The 27,267-nt window shown below is 36.5% G+C and overlaps 2 protein-coding genes across 4 annotated transcripts; one reads left to right on the forward strand and one right to left on the reverse strand.

Annotated features, from left to right (window-relative positions):
• Window positions 1–700: 700 nt before the first annotated feature.
• On the forward strand, window positions 701–9,367 carry LOC132092148 (regulator of microtubule dynamics protein 3-like). Of its 2 annotated transcripts, XM_059498246.1 has the most exons (12): window positions 701–1,099; window positions 1,215–1,371; window positions 2,429–2,569; window positions 2,664–2,973; window positions 3,926–4,028; window positions 4,178–4,238; window positions 4,323–4,398; window positions 4,491–4,568; window positions 5,683–5,781; window positions 5,859–5,912; window positions 8,834–8,914; window positions 8,997–9,367. In XM_059498246.1, exons 1-12 carry the CDS (start codon window positions 946–948, stop codon window positions 9,060–9,062), a joined length of 1,380 nt encoding a protein of 459 aa, XP_059354229.1. In that variant the 5' UTR covers window positions 701–945; the 3' UTR covers window positions 9,063–9,367. The 2 variants fall into 2 exon arrangements, with proteins under 2 accessions (XP_059354229.1, XP_059354230.1); XM_059498247.1 differs by lacking the exon at window positions 4,491–4,568.
• A 157-nt stretch (window positions 9,368–9,524) lies between these two features.
• LOC132092150 (DNA repair protein RAD51 homolog A-like) lies at window positions 9,525–21,845 on the reverse strand. Of its 2 annotated transcripts, XR_009422192.1 has the most exons (17): window positions 21,750–21,845; window positions 21,534–21,608; window positions 21,171–21,251; window positions 20,935–21,063; window positions 20,358–20,733; window positions 20,049–20,220; window positions 19,420–19,579; window positions 19,166–19,300; window positions 18,675–18,779; window positions 18,544–18,586; window positions 18,158–18,258; window positions 17,856–17,977; window positions 16,942–17,207; window positions 16,726–16,813; window positions 15,470–15,765; window positions 14,446–14,649; window positions 12,812–12,906 (listed from the first exon to the last, which is right to left on the reverse strand). XR_009422192.1 is itself a non-coding variant. In XM_059498248.1 (10 exons), the coding sequence occupies exons 2-10, from the start codon at window positions 12,899–12,901 to the stop codon at window positions 9,882–9,884; spliced, it is 1,023 nt and encodes a 340-aa protein (XP_059354231.1). In that variant the 5' UTR covers window positions 12,902–12,906; window positions 13,712–13,759; the 3' UTR covers window positions 9,525–9,881. The 2 variants fall into 2 exon arrangements, 1 of the variants encoding a protein (XP_059354231.1); XM_059498248.1 differs by lacking the exons at window positions 14,446–14,649; window positions 15,470–15,765; window positions 16,726–16,813; ... (11 more) ...; window positions 21,534–21,608; window positions 21,750–21,845 and adding exons at window positions 9,525–10,005; window positions 10,099–10,220; window positions 11,119–11,248; ... (4 more) ...; window positions 12,597–12,734; window positions 13,712–13,759.
• Window positions 21,846–27,267: the final 5,422 nt, after the last annotated feature.

The following is a 27,267-nucleotide window of genomic DNA, read 5'->3' on the forward strand; positions in this document are numbered from 1 at the left end:
ATTACTCATTAATTTTCTTGATACTGATATAATTATAAAATTAATATAATTTAATATACTTGAATGTTTGCAGTTGTCACAAAATTATATAACAACCTCTTGTTAATAAAATTTAAACTACAATGAAAGACAATAAATCTGTTTTTCATTAGTATCCCTACTTTATGGCATCCTCATTCGCGCGCACCCCGGCAATGACGCAATGTGAAATTTCCGCGTAAACCCCGCCCATTTGTAAAGTCCCGCCCACTAGCGGCAAAAGTTCCTCCCACTTGGAGGTATCCGTGAAGTTCAGCCCACTTGCGGCAAAAGCTCCTCCCACTTGGAGGTCTCCGGGCTGCAGCGAAATAACAACCTCTTGTTAATAAAATTTAAACTACAATGAAAAACAATAAATCTGTTTTTCATTAGTATCGCTACTTTATGGCATCCTCATTCGCGCGCACCCCGGCAATGACGCAATGTGAAATTTCCGCGTAAACCCCGCCCATTTGTAAAGTCCCGCCCACTAGTGGCAAAAGTTCCTCCCACTTGGAGGTATCCGTGAAGTTCAGCCCACTTGCGGCAAAAGCTCCTCCCACTTGGAGGTCTCCGGGCTGCAGCGATACCTACTTGATTGACCTCAGCGCCACTCCTCCAGTCCGCCAGGGTGCGCTATAATGCATACGCTCTCTCTCTCTCTCTCTCTCTCTCTCTCTCTCTCTCTCTCTCTCTCACAAACACACTCATGACATCAGCTGTCAAAATGCGTGAGTTTGTTGCGATTCAGATATATAATCTTTAATTCAATAATAATAATGAGTGTGATGATGAGCCGGAGCTGTGTTTATATCTCTAAATCATGAGAATAAAGAGGAACAAAGTGACTGCGAGTAAAATCCGCCCGAGAGAAACGCAGATGTACTGATAGCGGAGGATTCGGGGTGATTTTACGGGATTGAAACGATGAGCTGGCTCGGCAGGAACGCAGTGATCGGTCTCGGTGTCAGTGTGACGATAAGCACTGGTCTGATCGCATTATTGATCATTAAAGAAGCTCTCAAGAGGAGAAACCGACGCATGCTGCACAACACGAGCTCCGCGTTACAGAGCGAAACGGGTATGTACACAAAACACATCACAGAAGTTGACGTTACATCATCTGTTTCACTTCAGATATGGTCTGACACACTAGACGTGTGTGTGTGACTTTGATGTGTGTGTGTGTTCACCAGACTCCGCGGCGGTGAGCGGGTTGTCTTCTGAGCAGCAGGTGGAGCTGAGGAAGACGCTGGACGAGGTGATGAAGAGTGTGTCCAGTCTGAGGAGTGAGATCGCAGATTTGCGGGAGGGTCTGAGGGACATCAGCACCACCATCGCTGAAGATGTCAAGTGGGTGAACACTCTTTCCTCTCGGATGCTCGGGTTTAGTTTAGTCTGCATTATAAACTCGTGGGAACGTCATTATACACAACCAATCTAAAGTTTTTGAACAGTAAGATTTTTAATTCTCTTCCGCTCACTAAGGCTGCATTTCTTTAATATTGAGAAATATCATTACTATTTTAAATAACTGCTTTCTATTTGAATACATTTAATAAAGTAATGTATTCCTATGATTTCCAAGCTGAATTTACAGCATCATTACTGTGTCACGTGATCCTTCAGAAATCATTCTAATATGCTGATTTGCTGCTCAAAAAAAAACATGTATTTTTATTATGTAGTGGCCACGTGATACATAAACAAACCTGTGTGTCCATTGCAACAAGGCCTTTATTTCATGCATATTGTTACCTAAACAACAATTACATCTTTAAAATTATACTTACTAATATAGCCTATCCAAACTGAAATTAAATGGTATAGCTTAATATAAATGTAAAAATACCCAAAAAGTCAAATAATTTATTTCCACTTACTGGCATATAGGCTTACAGAAATAGAGTCATATAGAGTTAAAGCATCATTTGGCATGATAGTCGAGCATTTCTAGTATTTACAAAACTTATATGGTACTTTATTAAATACAGAAATGAATTGGTTAAAGAGATGCATAAAATTAGAGAGAAAATAAATATCTAATATATACAAACATCTTTAAATTGTGCAGAATATACTGTAATATAATATAGGCATAATATAATACAAAAAATAAAATAAAGCCATGTCTGGATGTTGTTCTAAATTTTAAATAAAATGTTAATTTACTAATAATCCCCATTTTTTAAATGTCGGTTTATATATATATATAAAAAAACAGATATATGTTTGAATTATTTTGTGGTTATGAGAAAAGGATGTCGTTCCCTCAACATAGAATCTCAAGGCCATGACTCCAGATGAATATGATCACGAGAAAATGAAGTGAACTGAACAATGCTTTTGTCATCTCTGTCCCCTCATCTAATCTGAGTCTCTCTTCTGTCTCATCTCTGTTTTTTTCCAGGAAGACTGTGGAGGAGAGTCAGAGATCGCGGCGGCGACGGCAGCTCATGCCGAGGGAACGCTCTGAATCCATGAGCTCCAGCTCCATTTATTTCACCGCCAGCGCCGGGGTCGCCAGTCTGTGTGACGACAGCGAGGTCGGGTATGTCAGCGTCATTGTCTCCAGACGTTTGTGTATCAGGATGCCATGTAGCTCTAGAGTTTGTTTTCGTTTCAGCAGTTGAGTTCTTCCACAGATACTCCACGGCCTATTCCAACGCCGAGTCCGACTACACAGACAGAGAAACGGATAAAGATGGTGAGGACGAAGGGAGAGACTCGAATGAGGAGGAAGAGGAGAGCTGCGTCACGGAGCTCACGCTGAGACAGGACAATTCACAGGCCGAGGAAGAGGACGATGAAGATGCCGGTCTGATGGTGGACTCTTTAACGGACATTCCCAGCCCCAAACTCGCCCTTCTGCTCGCCCAGTGTGATCTGCTGCATGCAGGGGACTCTGGGAAAAAAGCAGAGGGGTTCCAGCTGCTGATAGAGAACAGACCACTGGTGAGATACCTACTAATGATAACTAAAGAGATATATGAAAAAAAATGATTTGAAAACATGATTTTTTTTTTACGGTAATGCATTTGGAAATGCATTACCGTAACAATTTTTTCAAACTTTTCATGGGAATATATATATATATATATATATATATATATATATATATTTGGGGTCAGTAAAAGTTATTTGACAAAATATTCAGCAAATTCAGCAATTAAACTGATCATAAATGACAGTAAAGGCAATTCAATTACTTTTTTTAAACAAATATTTCAATTTCAAACAAATGCTGTTCTTTGAAAAGAACCATGAGAAAGCTTATCACAGTTTCCACAAAAATATGAAGCATCACTGTTTTCAACATTGATAACAATAATAAATGTTTCTTGAGCAGTAAATCAGCATATTAGAATGATTTCTGATGATCATATGACACTGAAGAGTGCAGGAATGATGCTGAAAATTTCAGCTTTACATCACAGGAATAAATTGGATTTTAAAATATATTCAAACAGAAAATGGTTATTTTAAATTGCAATAAAATTTCACAATATTACTGTTTTTACTGTAGTTTTCATCAAATAAATGCAGCCTTGGTGAGCAGAAGACACTTCATCCAAAAACATAAAAAAGTCTTATCAACTCCAAACTTTTGAATCATTGTGTATGTTTTATAGTTCATAAATATGAAGCATTTAGTATTTAATATTTTGGTTCTATTAAGTATTCAATTTATACATGTACAGTTAAAAACATCAAAATTCAAAACATTTCAAATGCATATAAATGAATGACAGTTTCTAAGCAAATTATGTATTTTAAAAGAGCACAATTACACTTTTCAAACAACATTTTTCACAAATATAAGATATGAGAAATGAAATGAAAATTAAATAAAGCAAAATCATATCAACTGTAATAAAAATGTATCTCTTTGTGTATGTGTGATCAGTATGCTGATAACGTGGAGTTTATGTGGCGACTGGCTCGTGCCTACAGTGACGTGTGTGAGACGGCAGACAACAGAGAAGAGAAGAGAAACTACGCAGAACAAGGTGAGGAAATATTACACGGATTGGACTAGACTTGCTGACATCATGCTCTGTGAGAAAAACACTGCAAATGCATCAGAAGCATGTCACACTCTGTCTTTATAACACAATGTACTTTACCTGCACTGACCTTTGACCTTTTGACACTAAAGGTTATCACGAGGCAGAGGTAGCGCTGACGAGGAATGGACTGAGCGCTGATTGTCACAAGTGGTATGAAAACAACACAGACCTACTGTACTTTTATTCTGAGATGAGTTTAGATGTCTGTAGTTCATAATATGTCTGCTCTCTCAGGTTTGCCATCCTCGCACACTTGTCTTTACAGAACGAGGGCATTGATGGAAAACTGAGAAGCGCTCGCGTACTGAAGGTGAGCCTGTAATGCTTTATGTCAGTGTTGCATGAATGTCTTCTTTCTTGAGTCGTGTTCAGTGACTGTGTTTGTTCTGGATGTTCTGACAGGAGCATTTGGATCGTGCTTTGGCTCAATGTGACGATGATCCCATCTGTTTCTATCTGCTCGGCCGCTGGTGCTTAGAGGTCAGATCTGACTGCTAAAACCAAGCCAACAGTCGCTGGAATAATTCATAATGCTTGCTAATCCTCCTTTGACAAAGTCAATAGGATTTGGGATTTTTGCAGAAAATAAGCTCTGTGACTAACAACACGGTTTTGTTCATCAAGATAATCTTCACAACTAAACACCACTTTAATGAATTTTGAAGCACAAATAGTCTTAACAGTTTCTTTTTTAACCCTCTGGTGCTCTTTTACTTTTTTTTTTTTCTTTATCAAAATGGTAAAACATCTGATTTTGGCACTTGCTACATGGACAAAGAAAATAAATAATGAACATTGTTCTAAAAGGTGAAATATCCCTGAAAAAACATTGGAAATGAATGGGAAATGAATTTCATCTATTGGAAAGTGAATTTTTTTGAGATGTCAACCTCAAATTTGGAACATGACTTGTTTAGAGTTATGGCTTTGTTTAGTTGCAGTTTTACAGTAAAACATGTTTTGGAAAATATATATTTCAAATATTTCTTTCTTTCATAACAATAAGTTTAAACTTAACTTCTTTTTCGTTCACTTTTTGAAAATTTTTCACCTCATCAATAATCAACCCAATGTCGTCTTTAAAAAGAGATCAAACTTAAGTCAAAATTTACTGCAGTTTAACTTGGAAATTACATTTTCAGGTCTATGCTAAAAAAGTGGTACATGTAAAAAAATGGATTATAACTACAGCAAAAATATAATTAAGTACTATAAAATTCCCCAAAACTGCAAAATATTAAATAAAAAAACATTTGAAGTAAAAAAATTCTGTCATTGTTGATCAGCACGTGAGAAGCACCAGAGGGTTAAAACAGCTTTACAGAAAATCAGAATGCTAATGTTTATATCTTAATATTAAGTTTATAGAATAAAGCTAGGCAATAATACAGTTTAGATATTGTGACAATATAATCACAGAGCTGAGATTTGCTATGATGATATTTGCAGATGAGTTTAACCTGTTCAGTGTGATGATGTTTCATAAATTCATAAATTACCTCTGTAGTCACATTTAGAATCCAAAGTAAAAAATGTTGCCACTGTCAGCCGACCTGTAATATCTGTGAGATGCACATGTTTGTGTGTGTTGTAGGTGATCTCTCTGGGTCGGTTGGAGAGGAAAACTGACGCTACGATTTCTGAAACTCCTCCCGCATCCTCGCTGAACGAAGCTCTGGAGAACTTCCTGAAGGTAATGACGAGACTCATGTTCAGCTTTATCAGCTTTCATCAGACTCGTGCTGATGTGTCTGATCGTCTGATCTCTAGGCGGAGGAGTTAAACCCAGGCTTCTCCAAAACAGTTCGCCTTTACATCGCCAAGGTAAGCGTATTGTCTATAATGGGTTAATTCTTCAAGATGTGCCATTCTTTTAGTGCAAGAAACTACAGGTGAGGTGAATAGATATCACCATACTTGAGCTTTTCAGTACATTAAGAAAATTCTTTTACAATAAAAGTTTTTCACAAAGGTGTTAACCTGCACCAGAACGCCCTCGTCCTCAAAGCCTCTCCCACACGCACATGCCAGTGATTATGAATAGATTAAATGAAACAGGACAAATTTAATCTTGACAAACTATGTATCATTATAAAGATCTAAGCCTCAAACATCGACGACAGATCGCTGTTTTTCAATGGAAAGCTTATAAAGACTGTATTTACTACATTTGTGTAAGCAGTTCACATAAAAAAATAAACATTGAAAACGCTGTACATACCAGATCCGTGGTAATAACGAGTCATAAACACATCCACAGCTGTAAATCCCAGTTTATTTAGAAAGGTAAGGGTCCACTGAACGACATCTCATGAAGCACGTTTAGTCCAACGAAGCAATAATGTTGTAATATGGATCATAATTCCTTTGTTTACATTTCATTTCTTCAGTGACAGAACTGTTTGCGTCTGTTATGGAATAACTCACCGTCGAAAACTGCGTCTTGGTAGTAAAAACACGGCACGGTTTTGCAGCGTACAGTGTCACAAACAGAATGAGGCGATCCACCGGAAAAAACAATGAATGAAAAATAGGCGGAAAATAGTTTATTTGAATTTGGCGCTCTCTCCTCAGAGCTGGTGACGCGCTCTGACGCACCTGTCAGCTGATGGAGGCGGAACTTACAGCGATCGCAAATTCCTGTCTTTCTTTTTATTTTAGAGAGTTTTTATATATGTGAGAGTGTGTTTTATGTTGAATGTGAATGTATTTGCATGATTACCATCTGTTTGAGTGCAAATCAGCCCAAATCAGATCGCTATTACTGAATGGTCACGGCTATCAAAGTGAACGCGTCTATATGAATAGAGAGAGTGGATTATTTCCTCGCCGGCAGCCATATCACCCTGGAGCCCAAGACCGGTTTCCCACTGAAGCTAAGCAGGGTTGAGCCTGGTCAGTACCTGGATGGGAGACCTTCTGAGAAAACTAGGTTGCTGCTGGAAGAGGTGCTAGTGAGGCCAGCAGGGGGTGCTCACCCTGTGGTCTGTGTGGGTCCTAGTGCCCCAGTGTAGTGATGGGGACACTATACTGTCAACAAGCACTGTCCTTCGGATGAGACGTTAAACCGAGGTCCTGACTCTCTGTGGTCAGTAAAAATCCCAGGATGTCTTTCGAAAAGAGTAGAGGTGTGACCTCGGCATCCTGGCTAAATTTGCCCATTGGCCTCCGACCATCATGGCCTCCTAACGATGCCCATATCTACTGATTGGCTTCATCACTCTTTCTCCTCTCCACCAGTAAGCTGGTGTGTGGTGGGCGTTCTGGCGCACTATGGCTGCCGTCGCATCATCCAGGTGGATGCTGCACACTAGTGGTGGATGAGGAGATACCCCGTCTATGTAAAGCGCTTTGAGTGCCTAGAAAAGCGCTATATAAATGTAATGAATTAATTATTATTTACTTTGGCACATTTGTGTTATTACCATCTGTATAAGTGGCCATTAGCAACTCAGCACTTATTTGCATCGTAATTCATTGTAAAATATGCATCTCTAGCAATCTCAGGATGTTCTATATTGGCAAACAATGTTAAATCTTTTTTTTATTTTTCTTATTATTCTTATTTTTCTTACTCAAATTATTCTTATTGTATTTTTCTAGTGCTCAAATAAATCATTTATATGATGTCTAAGTTTATGTCTAGTGTTTTATAATTGAAAAAAACTATGCAGTGGTATGTTTACTGACTAAATAGTTTGTAGAAGCCTTCAATACTATTGGGAAATATATTTTCTTATATTTGGGGGGGTGGGGGCTGTAGACATAGTCTCAGAAAAATATTTGCAGGAGTCTCATTTTTCATGATATTTTATTCAGATTTGAAATAGACACTCATGAGACATGTGGCTTTCAACCCATTACTTTTCTAGATTGCTCCAGGACTTATTTCATGTATTTTTATATCAAATAAAAAAATATTTAAGAGTGGTAAAAAAAATTACAAGGCACTTCAGTGTCTATAACTTTTAATATTTTTGAGCATTATCAAATCTGGTTGATAAAAAGTGAAGCCCAAAGGGTCTTCTTTCTAAAGACACCACAATTATGTTTGTAACACACTGAAGTAGGAAACTATTACAATTATAAGTTAGTTAGAGCACTTTCAGCTGTGAGTCCCATAATGGGGGGTGCTGACTAACAGGTTAAATATGTAAATGATGCATTATCTAATTCAATTTGCACTCATTTGCATACATTTCTAGAAACAGAAATCTAAACAGTCAGGTTCAAAATTGTTTGATTTTGTTATTATTTTACAGAGTGGATTTTAGAGATGTTTTTTTTTATCACTCCATAAATCAGAAAATGCTTTTTTGTTTTTAGGAATTGAATATTAAAAATAGGCAAATTATATATAAACAAACATTGATGGGGGGAAAAAAAGTGAAAAAGAAGTGGAGATTTCGGACTCATTTTGAAGCAACTGTATGCACGGTTTTTGCCTTGAAATATCAGTTTCAGGATCATTCTGATTGCACAGTTACTTCTAATAAGGCGAATGCTTTGTTTCCCAAATGACTGTTCTGGAAGAATAGAAGTTTGGTGAGCGGATTGCTTTATGGCAGCTGGAATATTTATTTATTTATTTTTTTAACAGCGAATTCCACTCACTTTACAATGTCGCAAAAATACACAAAACAATGGGGTTTCCTGCAGTATCTTGCCTTAAAGGAACAGTTCACCTAAAAATATCAATTCCACTCCTTTAAAAACTTATTTGAAAACAATGCATTTGTTTGCAGTGTCATAAGGAGCTCGGAAACGAGTCAGAGGCCAGAAATTGGGTCCATTTAGCTCTGAGCACACCAGCAGGAGCAAATGAGGTGAATTTGTGCTCTTCTCAGTTTCACTAGTATTGCAGATTTGAAGTTTTGTGTCTCAGATGAAAATTATTTTTTCTTTCAGGATTCTGAAAGCGCTGCTTTACCGGAGGAGCTGAAGGCTTTGATTGAGAGCAAAACTGATCTATAAGTAGCATGAATAATTAGGACGAGGTCTAATGTGAACATTTAATCTTTTTACATTTTACCTGATATGTGCACGTTTATTTATTCAGTGTTGTTTGCAATGGATGTGCATTATTAAAATTTACATTATCGTTTCAATAACCTGAAAAAAAATTCAGAATATTATACATTAAATTAACTTCACATATCCCCTTCACAAAACACTGCACTTCATTCCTAAAAAAAGATGGTTTTCGGTAACTGAGAGTCCTAACAATCATCATTTTTATATTTAAACATGCTGTGAAATTAATCGATTACAAAATGCTTGATGTTAGATTTTTTGATATTAAGCTAATTAATGAATTAATGATTTTTTTCTTATATTAAGCTTATTAATGAAAATAAACTAAATTGCCTCAGTATTTTGCTGCCCTTTAATTGTTTCTAACTGACGGTATTTTATACACACACACAAAATGCACTCTTCTTGCTTTAACAGATAAAACGCTTTAATTCTGAGTAGCTTATGTACAAGAAAAAGGTTTAGTCCAGACAAAACAAACAAATATAACAAAAGATGTAAATAACAAATAGTAAAGAGGAGGCGGACATCACCGTAAAGAGCAAATAATTACACCGGCTCAAATCACCCAGATCCATGAATATCCATCAATCTGTCTATATGGAAATAAACCATGAGTTTCACTCTGAAGGGTTCATTCTCCTTCCAAAATCTTTTTGAATATTTTCAGACTAAACAGTGCGTGTCCACATTTCAATCACTTTACAGGAGTCTTTTTTCTGTCTGATGGTCTCACACACTTTCTTTGGACGTCTCATTTCAGTCTTTAGCATCACCCACTCCATCAGCATTAATGGCAAACATCGCCTCTGCCTCGGGCAAACATGGAGAATCATAGATCTTACATATCCGCGTCTCTCCTCGACCTTTCCGCAGGTATAATCTACAAGAGACAGAGAGTCGATTTGAGATATTAATCTATAGAGTATGAGAGCATCAGCGACCTCCACAATCGTCATCCACTGCTGAGTGTTACCGAGTAGTTGAGGCGTGTGCTAGAATATTTCCTCCAATCGGCTTCTTGGGATCCGCTGAAAACATGGCTGCTCCGTCCACCTGAGCTACCACCTGATTAGAGATGACCACAGCCACACCAAACTACAAACCAGATTTAAAATCATGAGACATATTTCTATGATCTCACATTATACATATTACATTATATATACATATAAGACACATTTATATAGTTTCATATATTTAGTTTCAAAAAAGTTTTACAGTAATTAGTAATAATTTAATTAATACATCTTTTTGTAAATGTTAGTTCAGCTAGTTGTTAATGCAACATCTCATTTTATTTACTTTAACCTGATGTACTAAAATAACTAAACCAAAAAATGATATGGACATATTGGAACAACAACTAATAAAAATGATAGAAACATAACAGAACTATTAAAAAGTTGAAATAAAAGTGAAAAATATAAAAATAAATGCTTAATCCACAATATTAATAAATAATAACATCTACTGTAGTATCTCAGTGACACTAAAAACACTGACCAAGAATCCTTCATATGTGGAAATCATCTATTTATTTTTTCAAGATTTAACATTTAAATACTTAATAAAGAAACTAACAAATAATAAATAATAAATCAGGAACCTAATTCTGAAATGCTGGGAAACTGCAATATGTGAAAAAAAATTATATAAATTGGGGGGAAAAAAATAACAAAAGATATTTAAAAAAGTGTATTATGTTTAAAAGCAAAGCTGTAAGAAAGTCAAATAGACATCTAAACCTTTATTTTTCCACACGACCAATAAACTCTATATTTTAAGACGAGCTTCCTAAAAAAACACAACAGGATGTTTACTTCGTACATTTTTCTAAACTTGGTTTTTAAAATTTTCTTGTGGACTATAATGCAGCTTCATAATAATATTTAATAATTTATTCAATATGTTCAATATGATTCTGCAAGGAGTTTGTAAATTTATGAACCAGTCAGATCATAAAACAGCATGTGTGTGATCTCTCGTACTCTACCTCATCAGCGAGACGGAGCAGCATACGTAAAAACCTCCCCAGATGCCCCTGACGGGCGGACAGCTCTCCTCGCCCAGAGTAATCCGTCCTGTACAGTGCAGTAGCGCTGTCTACTATCAGCAGAGCGTATCTGAACAGAGATCGAGGACAATTCAACACTTGGAGCTAATGGAGACAGCTGTCTGGAGTCTGGGAGGACGTGTGTGTGTTACCTGGACTCAGTCATCATCGCGGAGGCCTGATACAGCAGCTGTGTTTGATGGTCTGTGTTGAAGGCTCTGGCGTACGCCACGTTATCCAGCACATCACTGCCCACCAGCCCGTACCTGACACAGCAAACATAACCACATAGTGTGAAACCATCCAGAACGGACAACAAGTGTCTCTAAAGCGACTCTGACCTCTCAGCTACAGCCAGCAGTCTCTCTGGACGGAAGGTTCCTTCTGTGTCGATGTACATGGCTTTTCCTTCTCCACCGCCCTGATCTATGGGCAGCTGAAATGCAGAGTTCATATTTTAACCCTGTAAAGCCTGATATAAAATAACAGTCAGATATATATATTGTACATATATAGTGTTTACTATATACACACACTACAGTGTTTAATGTAGCGTAAGACAGAATCTAGAAAAAAAATAGCATATGGAATTTTTGTTGAGTATCATATTTGATACACCAGACTTTTATGGCTCCTATGGTATGATGTCCAGAATATAAAGCATGACTAAATAAAAAAATAAAATAAAACACCCCTGGAGTGGAGTGGACCCGGCTTACATTTCACTGCTGGTCATATGCTCTCCATATATATAAGTATGTGACACACAAAAATCTTCAATCTTGAATTCCTCCAGTCTTCAGTGTCACATGATCCTTCAGAAATCATTCTAATATGCTGATTTGTTATTATCATTATTATCAATGTTAAAAATAGTTGTTCTGCGTAATACATTTGTTGAAACTGTGGTATATTGGAAATATAAATCTTTTGTAACATTATAAATATATTTACTTTCAGTGATGAGCAGTTTAATGCGTCCTTGCTGAATAACAGTATTCTTTCAAACTTCTTAAAAAAAGAAAGAGAGAGGAAAAAAATGTTTTACCTGGCATGTGACGGCCAGTGTGTGACACAGCTGTGTCTTTCCTGTGCGAAACTCGCCGAACATCTCAGTGATGGACCCCGTCTCGATTCCTCCTGCACAACACAGATACACAAAGATTCAATCAGGTGATTACAGCACACAGTACATTATTATTAGAGAGACAGTTCAGTGTCGCACCCTGCAGGAGTTTATCAAGCTCTTTGGACCCTGTGGAGATCTGGATGATCTCAGCTCTGCGCTGGTGGAACTCCGTCGCTGTGGTGAAGCCCATAGGAACCATCTTAGCAGCCTCTGTCTGTTCGGTTAAAACAAAGAATTAGAGGTTTGTTCATATCGCTAAATACAGAAGTGGCATTTCTGAACGTCTCACCAGGATCTTGTCGGCTTTGGCTTCACTGATTCCTTTGATGTGGAGCAGCTCTTTCTTGGGCGCGTACGCTACGGCCTCCACGGTGTGGAAACCACCATCTTCCAGCTTCTTAATGTCACTGCTGCTGATGCCACTTTGCTGCAGAGATCTACAACATCAGCACCATGAAAAAACATTGAAAGAGCATTTGTTTATATCCACAACAGCAACCGTACCTCCAGACGTGAAACCGGTTGCGGCCCAAAATGTTCTTCCTCCTCTACATCTGCCTCCACCTCCACAAGAGACGCATTCCTCATAGCCATATTTGCTGTTTCATAACACACGACACATTGTCAGTTTAACAATTTGAGTTAAAGTTGGTTGAAAACTTTGGGTGTTTCACTCTGTCTATAAACCAAACACTAAATACATACATTTTCTTCTGAATTAATACATTTAGCAAAACCCCCCCCACAAAATTAGGGTTCACAACACATACTTATACATTATATACATACATATATTATATATTATATATTATATATATATATATATATATATATATATATATATATATATATATATATATAGACATCCAGTTTGAATAATAATGTTTTAATGACTTTTCCAGAGGTCTGGAACCATTAGAGTAGCATTTACAAAAAAATTAAAGAAAAATGTATCTAAAGAAAACACGATATAATACATGTCTGGACATGTTATCTAGGTATAATTTAAAACACTAATTTGTAATAACATGGTAAAAAGACATACAGTGATGATAACACCACAGTATTTTTATATACAGCATTGTTTTACACAGGAAAACAAGTTACCATGGTATTACAATCGAACACAGTGTTTTCTAAAAATAAGAAGGACAAATCGTAAATTAACTAAACAAAATCAACAGCTATTGACAAGTTCATTGCTAATAAAACTTATTAATCAGTCTTATGTCTTAGAAACCCCGCTGAACAAACACATAAACACACATCTAATCGACACTCAGTGTAGTGTACAGACATGATCACACACTAAAACCCATATACATGTGCCAAAATATTCACGTAGACGTGTAATTAGTTCATGAATTAAACCTTTAATATCGTGATTATTGTTTTGTCACTCACCCGCTAAGCTCCAGTTCCAGTTCAATCTAAATTTTCCCGCGTGCCGTCGTAAGGCCACGTCACGACGTCATGACGACATCGCGTCATCGCTCTTTCGAAAACTCATAATACGAATTTATTTTATTGTTGGATTTAATAAAAAAAATATGCATGAAAGCCGATTTGTGAGGCCATTTACAACAGTAAAAATACGTCTGTGTCTAAAAAGTCGATTTGTGAGGAAATTTAAAATAATACCCGCTATTCAAAATGTTTTTATATTTTGCATAACATGGTCTTCATATATTATCAGTGTAAAAGAAAGAATATATTTGGCTACATATAGTCTCTGTAGTTTCACAGTGTTATTTTATTACGAGTTTATGTGACATCTTCAGTAAAATGCATACAGGGAAGGAAACACAATAGAAAGCCTATAGAAACTACTTATATAAAATAAATACAAGAATTTACTGACAGACGAACTGGTTAAAAATGATAACATACACATCAACGTTTTGCTGCTTTTAACAAACATATTAATTTTTTATTTTATTATATATTATTATTTTTGATTTACTCCCTTTACTTTGAATTTCTTTAAAATGCGATTAAGCTGTCAATTCAACTTCCTGTTGCGCAATTAAAATCAGTTCAAACTCATGAATTGAAAAGAGCACACATTATTAAAATTCTGAAGAGTTCAAAAAGAGCTGCATATGTGACAGGGAAGAATTTGCATTGAATTGACTAACTTTTATAATACAAATGAAGGTAAAATATCAATAGACAGGTCATTTCAAATGTATACAGTCAGATTATTTTTTTGGTGTCTTCTGTTGCTAGGTCTTCGTATGGATTTTCTGTAACAGTTTCTTCAGTCGTGTCACTCTCCTCTGAAGGCGCTGAGTCTCCAAAGAGGGTGCTTGCTTTCAAGTAATATATGAACAAGAAAAATCCTAGAAAAACATACACAAAATGCATGTTATTTTATCCATGTTTTATAGGCCTATTATATTAAAAAAATAATTTAGTTTTTAAAGAAGCCTCTTATGTGCACACTAAAAACTAATATTGTGAAGTATTATTATAATTTAAAATGACTGTTTTCTATTTGAATAAATCTTAAAATGCAATTTATTCCTGTGATGCAAAGATTACTCCAGTCTTCAGTGTCACACGAGCCTTCAGAAATCATTCTAATATGCTGATTTGTTGCTCAAGAAACTTTTATTCACATTATAAATGTTGAAAGCATTTGTTGTTGCTTAATATTTTTGTGAAAAGAAATAAATCCGTGTATATAAGAATGCATATTAGAACGATATGCCCATCGCAGGAATAAATTACATATTTAAACCTTTTAAAATAGAAAACAGCTATTTAAAAATTTTAACAATATTTTACAATATTACTGTTTTTATTGTATTTTTGACCAAATAAATGCAGTCTTGGTGAGCAGAAGAGACTAACTTTTAAAAACATCATATAAAAATCATATTTTTTCCCAAACTTTTGACCAGTAATTCCAATAGACATTTTACCACAAACAGGAATTTTGTTTCATGTTTTAAGTGTATTATAATATATAATATAATACAATATATAGCTCTAGATTGAATAACATATCACAATTACATCTTAAAAAATCTTCAGGACTTTAAGGCTTAATCCATGTCTGTCAGCTTTGAGGTCATATTTGCCAGAGTATCCCTAAAAGTTGATAAAATTATAATTTTAAATGTATGCATTTAAATTCAGCTGCAGTAATGCTCTCACCTTGGAAGGAGTTCAGGATGGTGAATATGTAATACGAGGGCAGACGCATAGCTCCGTAGCTGAAGAAGGCGAAACTCCAGGTGAGTCCCAGCATGCAGCAGAGGCCCAGGATGGTGGTGATGTCAGAGGTGTCGGTTCCTGAGCGCTTCACCTTTCCAACCTTGTTCAGCTTGCTGAGCTTCAGCATGGAGAGCCATCGCAGCACCACAATGAAGGTGCTGAAGGTGAAGATGAAGATGAGGCAGTAATAACCGATGTTCACATAGTAGTGGATATTAGAGTCTAAAATCCAGCACCTGCACGGGAAAAAAGTGCAGATGGTTAAAGTTGACAAAATTACATAGACAAATATTTGTTCTCACACCCATTTACTATTTTTTTCTTCATAGGAACAAATTTAAAGAAATTTAGCATTACATCACTTGTTCACTAATGGATCCTCTGCAGTGAATGGGTGCCGTCAGAATGAGAGTCTAAACAGCTGATAAAAACATCACAATAATTCACAAGTAATCCACACAGCTCTAGTTCATCAATTGATATATTGTGAAGTGAAAATCTGCATGTTTGAAAGAATCCATTATTAAGAGATTTTTCACTTTAAACCATTGCTTCTGGCTAAAATACTGTATGACTCTTCTATCCATAATATTGCTTTCTCCAGTGAAAAATTAATTTAGTCTGAATCAGGAGAGATATATGCACAGATCAAGCACAATTTACTAGTACAAATAGTCAGAAACAATTTTAAACAAATATATTAGTGGATTTTGAAGTGAGATGACAACCGGGCTTTTTATTGGGGAAAGCATTATTATATTTTGTCCAGAACTGATGGTTGAAAGTTAAAACACCTTAATGATGGATTTGTTTCTTACAAACATTCAGCTTTTCACTTCACAAGATGTTAATTGATCATCTGGAATGGTGTTGATTAGTAATTGTGGATTGTTTTCATCAGTTGTTTGGAATTTCCATTCTGACGGCACCCATTCATATATATATATATATATATATATATATATATATATATATATATATATGTATATATATATAGTACAATTTTTTTTCAAAATAATATTTTACTAATTTGTTTTGGCTTTAGTAAATTGAATAGTTGAACATTTTATTATAATAATGAACATTTTATTATCTAAAGAAGCTTTTTCCATTAAAACAGGTTTTCATGCATAACATTATATGGCTGCTATTATATTTTAGGAAGTTCATCTCATCATATTTTGGAGTCCACTTACATAGTTACGTTGCTCGTCTCTGTTTTTATGGTCTGCTCACCATATTTTCCCAAGACGTAAATGATACTGACAACAAGAGCAGGAGGACCTGAAATAAATGGTTGACAATGCAATTATAGTATAAGAAAGAGCCTTCAAACTCAATGGGATTTTTGCCATTTGATCATCATTGATAATCTGAGCACTTAAAGTACTTGAACAGGTTTTTGTACTCACCCCAACCAACCACAGAGATCTTGATCATGTAATGTTTGATGGTGACTGAGTGTTTGGCCATCTGCAGGCAGAGGTGAAAAGCCTCCACTGCGAACCAGTTGAAACTGGCCAGCAAGCAGTAGTGCATGAATCCAGCCATGATCTTGCAGGCGTTGACGTCCTTCATACGTGCTATGTACTCATTCGACAGGAAGGCCACATTGAGCAGGAACAGCGCCACGAAGAGATTAATCAGCACACGGATAGAATCAGTGGCCTTCACTCTCCTAAATTTAAAATGCAATTCAAATGTTCAATCCATCACCTTGAAATCAAAGAGCAAGACATTGTGAATTAAAAAAATGAAGGATTAGCTTTGATAATAAAGTTACTTTAAACTTGAAACCATAATTTTAAGACAGGTTTTAATTTTACAGTCATGTTTCATCCAAATTAGACCCATCATTAAAGGAATATTCTGGGTTTGGTACAAGTCAAGTTTAATAAACAAGACCTGTGGCATAATGTTAATTGATTGATTTCAACTTGGTTTTTTTGTAAGAAAAAAAATATTTGTAATAATTTTTAATGTCTCTTTTACTCACCAAGCATTAATTTATCTGATAATAATAAAACCCAAATAATATTGTGAAATATTATTACTACAATTTAAAATATCAGTTTTCTATTTGAATATATTGTAAAATGTAATTTATTCCTGTGATGCAAAGCTAAATTTTCAGCATCATTACTCCAGTCTTCAGTGTCACATGATCCTTCAGAAATCATTCTGATATGATGATTTGCTGCTCAAGAAACATTTCTTATTATTATCAATGTTAAACAGTTGTGCTGATTGATATTTAGTGTAAACCGTGGTTTATTTTATCACTTCTTTGAAAAACATTTTCAGAATCATAATTGGTGTGTCTCACCTCATGAGGAAGTGCATGAAGAGCCCGATGGACAGGAAAAACAAGGAGAGGCCGCAGCCGATGTAAGTGATGTAGGTGAGAGCAGTGAGGTCGCTTTCAGAAATGGTTATGTCTGGAGAGATCTGTATTAAAACCGTGTTTAGTTACACAGGACATTAGCAACATTAAGGATTCAATAACCACAAAACATCTGTTGTGAAATGATTTCACTGATAAACATAAATCTGAAGGTGCAAGTACTGAACATATACTCGCACTCCAGCTCAATTTAACAGATTCCAGAAGGAAACAGGAAAACCTACCATAAGCACAGCGAAGAAAGTCAAATGATTGCATCGACATGTTACATTGTTTCCTCCTTCAAAGGTAATGCACCCTTCCGTTGTCCAGTTTGGCTTATTTCCTAAAAAAAAAAGGAGGGACTGGTTAGTTTTGATTAGATTTAGAGTGAATTAATGAAACTGACATTATGCTTTGGTCAGCAGCATGGGCTGAAAGATTCAAACTTTTAACCAATTCTCTTAAATTTGCTTAAGTATAATGCCAACATTGAAATTTAGCTCTCTGTGATATGAAAACTAAAAGTGTATTATTTTAACATTTGTGACATTTTTTAAAGAATATTTCAATGTCTGTGCTATAAAAAACATGCACAGATAAAAAACAAAAACATGAGAGCACCACAGACCGCTTCCATCCCATGAGTGACAAACAGGAGTTTCCTTAGTCTCCTGCAGAGAAATACATCAGAATTTCACAAAATAAGATTCAGATGCATTTTACACTACTAGAAACACTTTTTCCCAAACATTTGAATACCTGATATTTGAATGTAAAGCTGATGGGGTCACTCAGATTTGACATTTTTGTCCCCATTTCGATTGCATAAACCTCATCATTCAAAACCGTACTATTCTCTGCATCCTTAAAACAAACATGATAGAGGATTGTTCAGGTTTGTTTTGTTTAATTACTGAGCAATATAATCAGACTTCTATATAGAAACATCATGTGATTTACATCACATATAAAATAAACTAAGATGCAAATAAGACAAATGTCAGTAAAATGACTCAGTTTCAGAAAAAGGCAAAAAAAAAAATAAAAAAAAGATTCCCTCTATATTTAAATGTTTAGGATATTCAGGATTATTATCATATTTTATTATTATTTTAAGCCACTTTTTATTAATAAAGATATGCATTTTTTTGTTAAAATCACTCAGTTAAAAGTAGAAAAAAATCAGCTTGTATTGTTATGAACACATAATTTAAAGCATGACGGAGCCTGTTTTTGATGTTTCTTTATACCTTTGACATGTTAGGAAAGCGGAAAACACCTATAAAAGCGCTTCCTGTACTTTGGTTGAGTGCTTGGTTAGCTGCTTCTGCTGGAATACCAAAAGCGTTGGGATAATTCTTCAGTACAGCAACATCATCTAAAACCTTTAAACATATGGAGATTTCCATTCTGAGGTACATTTCATGTTTTTAAGAGACAAAAGTTTTTGTCATGCAAAGTTAAAGAAAAATGTGTGTATGTTTGAAATCACCCATCTACTTACTCTGATGCCAGTTGTTGAAGAGTAGATGAAGTAGGACGTTGTGATTTTGGACTCACTTTGAATTTTCTTTAAAACCCCTTTAACATTACCCATGGATATAGAGGCAACGGTCAAATTCCCCATAAAAGACAGCAGACTGGAGAGATTTTTCATAGCCCCACTGAACAAAATAAAAAAATATTTGTGTTGTTGTTGTGATACTATCTCTACAACATTGAAACAGCAGGCACAACATATGGGTTAGATGAGAAAAATCCCCTGTGACAAAATCTGTTATCACCTATATATATATATATATATATATATATTAAATTAAATTAAATTTATGCATTTAGCAGACGCTTTTATCCAAAGCGACTTACAGTGCATTCAGGCTATCAATTTTTTACTTATCATGTGTTCCCGGGGAATCGAACCCCCACAACCTTGCGCTTGATATATGTTCTTTTCTCATGTGCATCAGTCAGATACATTATCAAGTTCATTAAATTATGGAAGCTTCCTGAATATGGATTGCAATGTTTGCATGCTAAGGTTTGCAAATTATAAGATACACTGATGCCTATTTAACAAATATTACCACTAAAAACCTTACTAGACTTCAATCACATGTTTAAAGGAGTACTTACGCAGCTGTCCCAGCATCTGTCTCCGTTTTATTAGCATCAAATTGTTTTGATAATTCATCGGGTAAAGGGACTGCTTCCACAACTTGAAAAGGACTTCCACACTTATAACAAGTTGCAGTTTTATTAAAGATCCCAATTTTGTTTATTTTATCATCATCACCTGAATTATCATCTGTGAAAAAACACAACAATTATAACTATGTAAATAGGGAATAAGTAAGAGCGATGTGCAGCATTGGGGTTAATCACATGCACATTTGTCCTGGAAGTGAATAAAGCAAAAATAGACATATTATACTACGTTCTTACCGCTACAGCTGGAATCATATTCTGCATTCTCACATAACTTTGTCACATTCAGGCAGGTCATTTGACATTCTTACACACACACACACACACACACACACACAAAGAACAATATTACAAGCTATGCAAATAATACAACTGTAATATTCCATATATACTATGCAAATACTTTATAAGGTTAGTGTTAAAATGTCTGTCAAATCTGTCACTGACTATGTTACAACATATTGGTTTACCAGTCCATTTACAGGAATTACAGCACTAGCTCTTTTATTAGTCTAATATATCTTTAATATTAATAAAAACACTTAAACATTTTTAGAATTGTACTCACTTGTGTATGTAAAATATTCAGTGGTTTTGTTGGTCCAGTTACATCCTTTGATAAAAAGAACAAAAACATACTATTAGATATCTGATCTGCATAAAGCAGAACTCTTGTAATATAGCAAATATAGTGAATAAATTGACACTGGACATTTAAATTTAAAGAAACCCATGGATCATATTGTTGTCATACACTTCTAAAATCACAGGCTATCAAATGCATAAAAGGAACATGACAGATCTCTTCATTCACCTTCATTAATCCAAGTGTTCAAAGTATTATTTGTGCAATTCCCTTCAATTAAACAGACAAATGTGGGTATAACAGCTCTGTTTATGCTGAGATTGTATGGTGAGTATCTTGATAAAATCACACTATCGTCTGCAAAACAACAGGTTAGAAAACAAGGTTACTCTGGGTTAAAAAAAAGGTTTGCTCATGCAAAACAAAGCCCAAGACAGGAAGAGTCCAGATATGTTCAAACCCACCACTGCTGTTAAACAAGCTTTCTGTATAAGTTGTATTTTCTTCATACGAAAAGACACTCATGTTGATTGGTTTTGTTGTTACTGAAAGACAAAAAATAGACATCTTATACACAATAAAGGAAACCTGTTTCAATGAAAGTTTATTTCGTACAGTTCTGAACTTTCTTCTCAGAATTGTGAGTTTCAGAATTAAAAAAAAAAATGTTTTTTTAACTTGCATTTGTGAAATATAAACTCACAATGGTGAGTAAAAAACAAAACAAAAACATAAGAATTGTGACACACTTGCAATTCACTTTTTTATATTTTATCCTCTTGTAGAAATAACATTTTATAATTAACAGCACAGCAGAAGATCCTCACCTGATGATCCACTAGAATTGCACAGAATAGTAGAATGGCTCTCTGTTGTGTCCCATTTACCATTAATGCATTTACCTATTTAAAAGACAAATGATAAAGAATGTGGACACCAAAAGGTAACTTTTATGTTACGCAGTAACAACATATACACACTATACATTCAGTGTCATAATAATTTAATTCTCAATCCTTTTGAATGTGTGCAATTTGAATCACCTGCTTTAATGTATCCCATGAAACCATCGTCACCCAGTATAAACATATCCATCTCCTTATCATTTCCAGCCTGATTTTGGCGTTTTGGCGTAATGAGATTTTTGCCACGGCCATTTTCATGATGTCTTTCTGCAGTTGAGCTTATGAGGGCAGGTAGAATGAGCAGAAGGCCACAAATGTTCCACTTCATCCCAGACAGGATCTCAAGGTTCCTCAATAACATCTGAAAAACTGAAATGAAATACACTTTATTTCACTTTTAAACTCAAATGCAAATGTGAGCAACTTTCATTTGGAAACATTTTGGAAAATCCCTAAAAGGAATAAAATGTTTTTGAATGATGCATATTTTCCTGTCATTTTTAAGTATAGATTATGGCATATAGATAACTGCCCACAACTGTAAGACAAAATCATGTGGGGCTTCAGGTGTCATTCCAATTATTTTGGCTGTACAAAATCAGTATGTTATGCTGATTGATATTACAGACGTTTGTAATTAAACACACTGGTTTACAGCGCAAATAGTTTTACCATTGACTGCACTTTGTTATTCAAGTCATTTACCTGTATTGACTAATGTCTCACACATTCACAGAAAATAGCTGACTTCCGTGTTGCAAAATAAGGTTGATATTTTATGTCTTTTTTTTCTATACTTTGTTGAAACAAGTTTACCTAAGCTGGTTTGGCATGAATAAAGATGAAAAAAAATAAGGAAGATATGTGTAAGCTGCGAGGAAATTAATGTACAAAGAATAACTGATTCAAACTTCATTATAGTACTTTACAATAAAGTATGTATACAGGCATGTTTTTGGAAAAAATTAAATGACTTTTTTTTTTTAGACTGTGAATGATCCAAGAGATTAAAAAAGTTAAATATTCTATAGCTCTGTTGGACTAAATATCAGCACTCCAGGAAAACCGCTCTGCCAATCAGACTAAAAGACCAGTAATTAATGTTTTTATCCTATAAAAAAGCACCAGAATCCAAACTTATCTTCTGATACAGTGTTATGTAATATTGAGTCAAAGCCCATAAAATAAACAAATGAATTCCCAGTTCCAATGCAGTAAGGTACAACCCGAATTCCGGAAAAGTTGGGACGTTTTTTTAATTTTAATAAAATGAAAACTAAAAGACTTTCAAATCACATGAGCCAATATTTTATTCACAATAGAACATAGATAACATAGCAAATGTTTAAACTGAGAAAGTTTACAATTTTATGCACAAAATGAGCTCATTTCAATTTTGAGTTCTGCTACAGGTCTCAAAATAGTTGGGACGGGGCATGTTTACCATGGTGTAGCATCTCCTTTTCTTTTCAAAACAGTTTGAAGACGTCTGGGCATTGAGGCTATGAGTTGCTGGAGTTTTGCTGTTGGAATTTGGTCCCATTCTTGCCTTATATAGATTTCCAGCTGCTGAAGAGTTCGTGGTCATCTTTGACGTATTTTTCGTTTAATGATGCGCCAAATGTTCTCTATAGGTGAAAGATCTGGACTGCAGGCAGGCCAGGTTAGCACCCGGACTCTTCTACGACGAAGCCATGCTGTTGTTATAGCTGCAGTATGTGGTTTTGCATTGTCCTGCTGAAATAAACAAGGCCTTCCCTGAAATAGACGTTGTTTGGAGGGAAGCATATGTTGCTCTAAAACCTTTATATACCTTTCAGCATTCACAGAGCCTTCCAAAACATGCAAGCTGCCCATACCGTGTGCACTTATGCACCCCCATACCATCAGAGATGCTGGCTTTTATACTGAACGCTGATAACATGCTGGAAGGTCTCCCTCCTCTTTAGCCCGGAGGACACGGCGTCCGTGATTTCCAACAAGAATGTCAAATTTGGACTCGTCTGACCATAAAACACTATTCCACTTTGAAATAGTCCATTTTAAATGAGCCTTGGCCCACAGGACATGACGGCGCTTCTGGACCATGTTCACATATGGCTTCCTTTTTGCATGATAGAGCTTTAGTTGGCATCTGCTGCTGGCACGGCGGATTGTGTTTACCGACAGTGGTTTCTGAAAGTATTCCTGGGCCCATTTAGTAATGTCATTGACACAATCATGCCGATGAGTGATGCAGTGTCGTCTGAGAGCCCGAAGACCACTGGCATCCAATAAAGGTCTCCGGCCTTGTCCCTTACGCACAGAGATTTCTCCAGTTTCTCTGAATCTTTTGATGATGTTATGCACTGTAGATGATGAGATTTGCAAAGCCTTTGCAATTTGACGTTGAGGAACATTGTTTTTAAAGTTTTCCACAATTTTTTTACGCAGTCTTTCACAGATTGGAGAGCCTCTGCCCATCTTTACTTCTGAGAGACTCTGCTTCTCTAAGACAAAGCTTTTACAGCTAATCATGTTACAGACCTGATATCAATTAACTTAATTAATCACTAGATGTTCTCCCAGCTGAATCTTTTCAAAACTGCTTGCTTTTTTAGCCATTTGTGGCCCCCGTGCCAACTTTTTTGAGACCTGTAGCAGGCATTAAATTTTAAATGAGCTAATTAAGTGGATAAAAGTGTAAAATTTCTCAGTTTAAACATTTGCTACGTTATCTATGTTCTATTGTGAATAAAATATTGGCTCATGTGATTTGAAATTCCTTTAGTTTTCATTTTATTAAAATTTAAAAAACGTCCCAACTTTTCCGGAATTCGGGTTGTACATTTATAGTTCTGCGCAGAAGTCTGCTCATATGTAAACGTGTTATGTGAAATGGCTTATTCAAGACAGTACTAAATAATAATACAGCAATAATCCAATAATCCAAACTGAATAAAGGACATTAGAAAAAGCAAAATCAATCTAAAGACTAAACCAGAGTACAACAAAAGTGTAAAAATATTTTACTGAATCACAATTATTTTTCATTTATACTCTTTTTATACTGCCATCTATGGTTCCAGGAAGAACTTTTAACATCTATGCATTGACCTTTCCACAAAAGGTTCGTTGTGGTAGTAAAAGATTCTTTAGAATTTCAAAATGTTTATTTATTTATGTATTTATTTATTTTACGAACTGCTGACTGAAAGGTTCTTTTGGGAACCCAACATGGATTAAAAATATAAAATGACTGAAATGAAATTCTTACCTGCTGAAGAGTCATTGAGTCTTTCCAAATACATGTGTCATTCATCAAATATAGATGGTACATATTTTTGCATGTAGCAATTTTGCATTGCATTTTTGCATGTTTTCCCTCCCCCTGTGGTTTTCTGTTCTTGTTAATCACATCTCTGGATGCAAATCAACCGGAAGAACACATGGGATGACAAACATAATTTAGTGTGTAATGATTAATTCGCATTATTTTATTCAGAATGTTATAGTCACAAAACAACAAAGTGCGCAGCTTCTTCTTCTTCTTGCTTGACGGCAGATCGCAGACTTATAAGTGTATTACCGCCTCCTATCTCTCAAGTGGACCATTGACACTCCTAACAGAGATTGTTGATAGCATGTCCATTTGAGATATAGGTGGCAGTAATGCATTTATAAGTCTGCGATCCGCCGTAAATCAAGAAGAAGAAGATGCCTCACGTTCAGGCATAGACAGTAAAAGAAATTGACACAGCGACCCTATTGGATTCAGCGGAGACAAGTGAAGTCAATTAGAAGCACACACTTCCTGGGGTCGAGCGTACTGCGCAGACTCAAACTGAGCTTGATGACGTAGATGTCACTTGAGCAACATCTCTGACAATTGTAAGTCTTCTAATAGCTGTGTAAGAGAAATCTGAATCACCCACCAAATCTTGCAGACGTTGCTTTTATGGACTCTCTATGGGCTTCTCCCTTGACTTTATGCCTCCACGTCCCCCCGATAGCCTCATAGACAGTAAAAGATTGCCTGCGAGCTTCTCCTCCTGTCCATACGGTAATTTCTCTACTGCGCGACAGAGAGTCGCTGGTTATGACGCAATCGTTAGCCTATTTTTACAAAAACTGCTTCTACGGGGCCATAACGTAAGATACAAGGTAATGAAGTCTTTTATACATTTTCGTGTTTCTTTAGAAATAATGAATGGACAAACGCCTCAGATATAAAGTTATTTGCCGTCAAAGTGACACCAAAATGAATGGGAGTCAATGGAATGCTAGTCCATTCCATTGGGTCCGCTAATCAATGGCGGTGCCCAGGGAAGCTTCAAAAAATATGAAACCCTGCCCCCCTCTGAAGCATAGACTGCATAAAAACATGGACGTAGTGTCGTGATGTCACCCATAGAAGCCTGAAGAGCCTTTCTGAAGCTCAAAGTGTGCAGAGCAGGCCATCGCCATCTTGGCAGCGCATCACCGCGCGACTCTCCCGGACAATCGAAAATGAGCAAACAGGCGGGAGCTGGTGGCCAGTCAATTAATTGCAGTTTTAGTTACTTGGCTTTACGAGAGAGCAGGAGGTTGCCGCTCGGACTGAAGTAGAAGACAGGAATGTGCTTAGGACAGTTTAGACAATGCATGAATCAGAGGTAAAAAAAAAAACAATATAAAAACTGTTCAGTTTTTTGCACATACCAATTGTTTTGTGTCTTTATTCTGGAGTATTCTGTAGAATTCTGTAGTATTTATTATAAATAACTTATCCGTGTGTAGTGAGTTCAGTTCAATAAAGAGGAAGGAGACTGGGGTCGGCGTACGGGGCTCGTGGGATATTTTATTTAAACTCTAATAACACAAAAATAAACAGCACTTCACAGTCTCTTTCAACGTTTCACTTTGGCAGTCTTCGTTTCTCGCGCTCGGCTGTTCTCCAGCTCGTCACTCCCACGAGTCCCCGTCTCTCTCGTCCTCTGCTGGTCCTCCGCCATCCGGCCTGCAGCCCCCCCCCCCATTCCTGGAGAGGAAGTCGGCGACAGCCATCTGCGCCCCCGGCCTGTGAATCACCTTGAACTTAAATGGCTGTAAAGCTAGATACCAACGGGTGATTCGCGCGTTGGTATCCTTCATGCGGTGGAGCCACTGGAGGGGTGCGTGGTCCGAGCAGAGGGTGAACTCGCGGCCCAGGAGGTAATAGCGAAGGGTGAGCACCGCCCACCTGATGGCCAAACACTCCTTCTCTATGGTGCTGTACTTAGTCTCTCTCTTTGAGAGCTTCCGACTAATGTACAGCACCGGGCGGTCCTCCCCCTCCACCTCCTGGGACAGGACCGCGCCCAGCCCCCTGTCCGACGCTTCAGTCTGCAAAAAAAAAGGGAGAGAAAAATTAGGAGAGTGCAGGAGCGGCCTGCCACACAGGGCAGCCTCAACTCGGTTAAAGGCCTGTTGGCACTGCTCCGTCCTTCTTTTTAGTGAGGTCAGTCAACAGGCTGGTGAGGTCCGAATAACGAGGAATAAACCTCCTGTAATATCCCGCCAGCCCCAAGAACTGCCTCACCTCCTTTTTGATCTTGGGCCTGGGGCAGGTCGCAATTGCTGCCGTATTATCAATTTGGGGACGCACCTGCCCGTGGCCCAAGTGGAAGCCCAGATACTTTACCTCCACCCGCCCAAC

Source organism: Carassius carassius, chromosome 18, assembly GCF_963082965.1.
Source record: "Carassius carassius chromosome 18, fCarCar2.1, whole genome shotgun sequence".
Classification (NCBI taxonomy): Eukaryota; Metazoa; Chordata; class Actinopteri; order Cypriniformes; family Cyprinidae; genus Carassius; species Carassius carassius.

Coding starts and splice junctions, on each gene's coding strand:
- LOC132092148 (XM_059498246.1), top strand. CDS start 946: ATGAGCTGGCTCGGCAGGAACGCAGTGATCGGTCTCGGTGTCAGTGTG. Junction 4,239..4,322: donor AGCGCTGATTGTCACAAGTG/GTATGAAAACAA, acceptor CTGCTCTCTCAG/GTTTGCCATCCTCGCACACT. Junction 5,913..8,833: donor TTCGCCTTTACATCGCCAAG/GTAAGCGTATTG, acceptor ATTTGTTTGCAG/TGTCATAAGGAGCTCGGAAA.
- LOC132092150 (XM_059498248.1), bottom strand. CDS start 12,901: ATGGCTATGAGGAATGCGTCTCTTGTGGAGGTGGAGGCAGATGTAGAG. Junction 12,522..12,596: donor CCAAAGCCGACAAGATCCTG/GTGAGACGTTCA, acceptor TTAACCGAACAG/ACAGAGGCTGCTAAGATGGT. Junction 11,445..11,519: donor CTGCTGGCTGTAGCTGAGAG/GTCAGAGTCGCT, acceptor TTGCTGTGTCAG/GTACGGGCTGGTGGGCAGTG.